Raw genomic sequence first — 5,301 nt, forward strand, 5'->3', positions numbered from 1 at the left:
TCAAATCACATCTGATTGGTACAGGAGGTGATTGCCCCTCCTTCAGCAGAGCATCTGGTGGATTCGAATTGCATACCTCTGGGATTGCAGTGCAGCTTCTTGCCACTAGGCCACCAGAGCTCCCCTTGTTTCAGCTTTTAATGGTGCTTTTCTTCCTCTTAAAGCTTGACGGAGCTCTTGTGGGTTAATCTGACAGGCACTGTGCTGCTAACCCAAAGCCTGCACCTTTTTGGTGGTTCAAATCCATCCGTGGGTCCTCAGGGGAAAGATGGACAGTCTCCTACCTCGCAGTTTACAGCCTTGCACATGCAACAGAGAATCAGCTATGAGTCTATTCCCACTTAAAGGCACTGAGTTTGGCTTTTGAGGTTTTTTCTAAGGCTTGAAATTACATGTTTGGCTTGTGCTTTATTTCTGTCAGACAATGCAGGTTTAGGTAGGAAATGTGACAAGAATTTAGAGCAGGGAACACTTGCTATGAATTCAGTCATCAGTGACATTTTCGAGAAGGCAAGGTTTCAATAATGGGGAGTTGAAGAAAGAATTTTCAGCTGCAATGATCATCAGTGCTGCATTACGAGAGGGCAGTCTAGGGAATAGGAGCCCAGGTGGCATACTGCATTACGTGTCAGGCTATTGACCAAAAAAAGGTTGACAGTTTAAATCCACCAGATGTTTAGGAGAAAGATACACAGTCTTCTCTTCTAAAGATTTGTAGTCTTGGAAACCTGACTCAGTGGCAACGGTGAGTGAGTTTTTTGTGGTTGTTCTTGTGGGTTTGTGTTTGGTTGTTTTTTTTAATGTGTCAGGGAAAGAGCAGTAGTAGTGTAGTGAGTTCTCTATTAGGTTGCTAACCACAGAGATAGCAGTTCAAATCTACTTGACTCTCCAAGTCAGAAAGAGAAGACAGTGCCCTGCCTTAAAGATGGACAGCCTAGGAATCACGGCAGAGGGCTGTCAACAGCAGGAGGCCGGCTTTGGTTGGTAAGGGTTGAGGGTTTGCCATCTAGCTCGGAGGAAATGAAGTTAAAAGACCACCGTGGCAGCTGAGCAACCTGATTTCCATCCAAGCTCGGCGATTAGCTCATTGAGTGACTTTGGCCCCATCTCTGTGACTGAGTCTTTAGCTGTGAAAGCTGAGTTACAAATAAAGGAGACCAAAGTGCTTTTTAGTTCTGAGGTTCTAGAAGAGACTTATGTCACAGAGGGCATGACAGCAACCAGCTAAGAAGTTACAAGAGGAGGGTGCTGGGCCTGTAGGCAGGCATTGGTGGTCTGTGTAGGAGTGAGGCTCACACTTTGGTAGAAGTGCTCTTCTGAGTAAGTGGACCCCACTGGAATTGGTGCACAGTGAGGTCCATGAGTTTGGTGTTTTGACCCTAAGTGCCATCCTTCCATCCCAGAGTGAGTTATCTGATGCCAGGCAAGTGCATTTGTCTAGGGGAAGGAGGGGTGTCATGAATGCATACCTCCCCACATGCTGGCCCCAGTTCCAAGGGTGACTGGTAGAGGGCCACAGGGTGGAGGGAAACTGCTTGTGCTTTTTAGTATTTCTAGAAGAGAGAGTGGGTAGAAACCAACCCAAGTAAAAGTCCCAGAAACTCAAATACTGACGCACAGGAAAGCCTCAAGTGGGAGGAGAAATGCAAATCACCCCCTGATGATGACATCAGCGCTTCTGTCCTGGGGACTGTAGGGTGATTCTGACTTGGACTTGAGTACCACCAGGGACCTGGGCTGAAAGTCGGTCAGGTAAGATAAGCCATCTACACCTTCCACTTGCCTCTCTGTAGGAGAGGAGGCCAGGAAATGCTTCTGTGGGTTGTTGCTGGTGCTTCAGTTTTCACTTGGTTCAACTTAAACCTGTCAGAGGAGATATAATTGTAAAGGGAAAGATGTGGCTCAACTCTAAGATACAAGAATGAGCTTCTTCTCTTTATTAAGAAGGTTTCAGAAAGTCCCCAGGGATGACTTCGAGCCTCTCTGTCCTGAGGGCTGCCAGATCTCTGGGTGGGTGGGAGAGAGAGTGGTGGCTGCTGCAGAGGTATGTTTCTAGGAAGTGCTGACAGTGAGTCCCTCTTCACTTCCTCAGCCAGCTTCTCTAGATCTGTGAGGTTTGATTTCAAGCTTGGTTTTCAGGAACAAAACAATCTCCTAGTTAGGGTAACCAGTGACCAGGCCTTTGATGAGAGCAAACAACTTTTTATGGTCCACCATCTCCTTTATAGGCCATGAGTCCCAGAGCCAATGCCTCTTTGGGGGATTTTTCTAGGGCCAGAAGGAAGCTTTCCTGGCACAGGCTAACCTAGAGGCTGAAATGCGCTGGCCATTGTTATTCACCAAGAAAGATGAGCAATCTCCTTCCATGCAATTTACAGCCTCAGAAACCCAGTGGAGGGAGGGTCAACTAGCTGTGGGATTTGACTGGATGGCAGAGACAGTTGGAGGCGCAAGTATTCTAAGGGAGCAGGCAGACTGTCAGTTTTCAGAAGTGAAGTTCCACAAGTTATTTGTGGCAGATGGATTAGCCCTTAGAGAGTGAAAATAAATAGCAACAGTAAAACCTTGAAAGATGTGTAAAGGCAGCTCTAGAGGGTGACCTAGAGAAGAATGCTTTACGACTACTTAGCTTTTCTTTTTCCATCTCTCTGCAAGGTTGACTCAGTCATGATTTTAGGATAGGCTTATCTAATTTTAGAATATGCTTCCATCCAGTTAATTCTTAATTTAGAAATGAAATTTTTACATTTTCATAAAAATCACAGCAAGGATTGACCAAATAAACCCATATAATTAAAACTATGCCACTATTTTCAGATGTGTTCACTGGTGTCATTAACTAGAGTAAATGAATGGAGATGAAACAGGAGAGTGTTGACAGGAGCATGAGAATGAATGGGCTGGTTCTGTGTGGAAGACACAAATAAGAAGCATCTGAAAAGACAGCTGGATCTGGTCTGAGGGACTGATGGTGGGACTTCAGGACCTGTAGATGTGTGGCAGGAGACCTTTTCACTTAGTTGATCTTCAGTTCTATTGATCACTTTTAAAGTTGGAATAGCATTTAATGTTCACCTACCTCACTTAGCAATATTAGGATATGCCACACATTCATTCAACAAGCACTAACTAAGTGCTCACAATGTACCTATAGCTGTAATGCAGTAAAGTCTTTATAAAATATAAAGTGGTGGCCTAACAGGAGTATTTCTTTCCCCCATTTGTTTTCTCCTTAGCATTGTCAACAACATTTTTCTATACACTTTAGATCATTTATTGGGAGCTTAAAAAAAAAGGTGCTAAAATATAGTTCTCTTTGAAATCTGAAGACCACATACTTGAAATAAACATATTCTCACTATGTGCTATAGCCCAAAGGGAACCCTGAGGTACAAGAAGGGCTGAAGTAGTTAACCACGCAAGAACGGCTTTTTTCTTTGACTTCAAGTTGCTGACAAAACAATTAAAGACTTATTTGACTTCGGGAAAAGAGAAATACAGTTATTTAAATGAGACAATGTCATACTAATTTCTCCAAGTTAAGAAAAACGTCGTAAGTTTCTAAATGGGCTAGAGTGGGGTTCTGAGGGGAAAATCCGTACTTTTGTTTTATGACAGGCTGTGTAAAGTGGATCAGGTGTGGTTTCTTCCTCCTTAAAGTCACAAGTGTTTAACCACTGTCATATGCACATCAGAGACAAAGTACAAACTGTCTTTTAAAAAGCTTCACCAAATATGTAGCAGATTAGCTAAACAAAAAATATTTATTGGTCCAAAGATTTATTGAACTGAAAAGTAGTTATGCTTATGGAAATGCATACATGAAGTTGTGCATGGACTTATGACCAGAAGTTTAGAACACAGAGCTGACTCTAGAGGCTGGACAAATATGAAATAGAGGTGGAAAAGAGGATGGGGTTGCTTCATACAAAAGGAGCCTTTGTTGAGTATGATTTTTAAAAAGCATAAGGAAGTTGAATAGATTATAAGCAAATGTTGAATAGATTATTTTCCATTAATTTCTCAAAATATAATAGTGTTGAGGGAGCAAGAGATTGTGAAAGAACTTTTTGACAATAAATATCTGTATAATCAGATGAGGATAAGGAATGATTTTGAGGGCTAAAAATTCCTGGAGAAGACAAAACAGGAATTCTTGTTAAAACAAGGAGAGACACGATTGGAGGCAGAGGAAGGAGGCTGCTTTTCCGCCTTAGAGATGAGTATGGAGGAACAGCTGTATCTGTGCACTGAAAGCCTTTTTCTTTTCTATCTTCTTCAAATGAAAGACTACAAAAGAAACCTTTCTTCAATTACTGAAATAGTAACCAACATCGTCCTTGTTTGAAAGAAACAAGCATGCATCACAGCTGCTAAATAACCTTCTTTTCAAACTCTAATTTTACTCTTTCTTTTTATAGCATGTCTCAGTGGAATCAAGTTCAACAGTTAGAAATCAAGTTTTTAGAGCAAGTAGATCAATTCTACGATGACAACTTCCCTATGGAAATTCGACATCTGCTGGCGCAGTGGATTGAAAATCAAGACTGGTACGATCAAATATTACTCTATTTTCTCCCTCGAGGTGGATTGCTCAAATGCTTTCTTCTGTATTCATGGACGCTTCCTCTGTGGTCCACTTGTGACTCAGGAAACACATTCTTTCAAGTAAAGAGCTTCTCTTAGGGTCTGGAAAGCCTTTTCAAAGAAGCAGCTTTGTCTGTTCTGGTTTCATCTACCGTAGATAAACACAGAATGGTTTTAATACTTTGTTTTCTGTAAGCCAAATCTCAACAATTTTCTATTTACTAATGAGCCAAAATCTAACTATATACCAGAGACAAAGGCCCTCAACAAGATGGATCTACACAGTGACCGTAGCAAGGCATTACAGCATATCAGGGATGATGGTGGTACAGGATAGGACAAGGTTCAGACCCAATGTTCATATGTTCACTATAATTCGTAATTGACTCAATAACACCCACCACCACCACCACCACCACCAAATATACAAATATATAGTAAATAGCTGGAGAGGGGAGGGAGGGAGAGAGGAAGGGAGGGAAATAGAGAGATAGATAAAAAAAAAAAAAGAAGATAACTCAATCTTCTGTCTTTAATTATACAAAAAATTAAACTGCATATTCTCCACTGAATATATATACTATAAAAATAAGTATCTTGGTGGATCTAATTTCAGGCATGAATTCTAACAAAAATTCATTACTAAAGTAGATAGTATTTGGAAAACAGGACCATAACCCTATCTTGTAGGCAATGTGTTTTGACAATGTGTGT

The 5,301-nt window shown here is 41.4% G+C and overlaps 1 protein-coding gene across 1 annotated transcript in view; it reads left to right on the forward strand.

Moving 5' to 3' along the window:
* Positions 1 to 1,535: 1,535 nt before the first annotated feature.
* Positions 1,536 to 5,301, forward strand: part of STAT4 (signal transducer and activator of transcription 4) — a 141,883-nt gene continuing 138,117 nt past the window's right edge. The window contains exons 1-2 of the mRNA XM_006878751.1: positions 1,536 to 1,752; positions 4,422 to 4,550. Of these exons, the coding sequence (XP_006878813.1) occupies positions 4,423 to 4,550 (128 nt within the window). The 5' untranslated portion in view covers positions 1,536 to 1,752; position 4,422. The remainder of the gene's footprint in view (positions 1,753 to 4,421; positions 4,551 to 5,301) is intronic.

Source organism: Elephantulus edwardii, unplaced genomic scaffold, assembly GCF_000299155.1.
Source record: "Elephantulus edwardii isolate Elephantulus edwardi_28Jun2011 unplaced genomic scaffold, EleEdw1.0 scaffold00001, whole genome shotgun sequence".
Classification (NCBI taxonomy): Eukaryota; Metazoa; Chordata; class Mammalia; order Macroscelidea; family Macroscelididae; genus Elephantulus; species Elephantulus edwardii.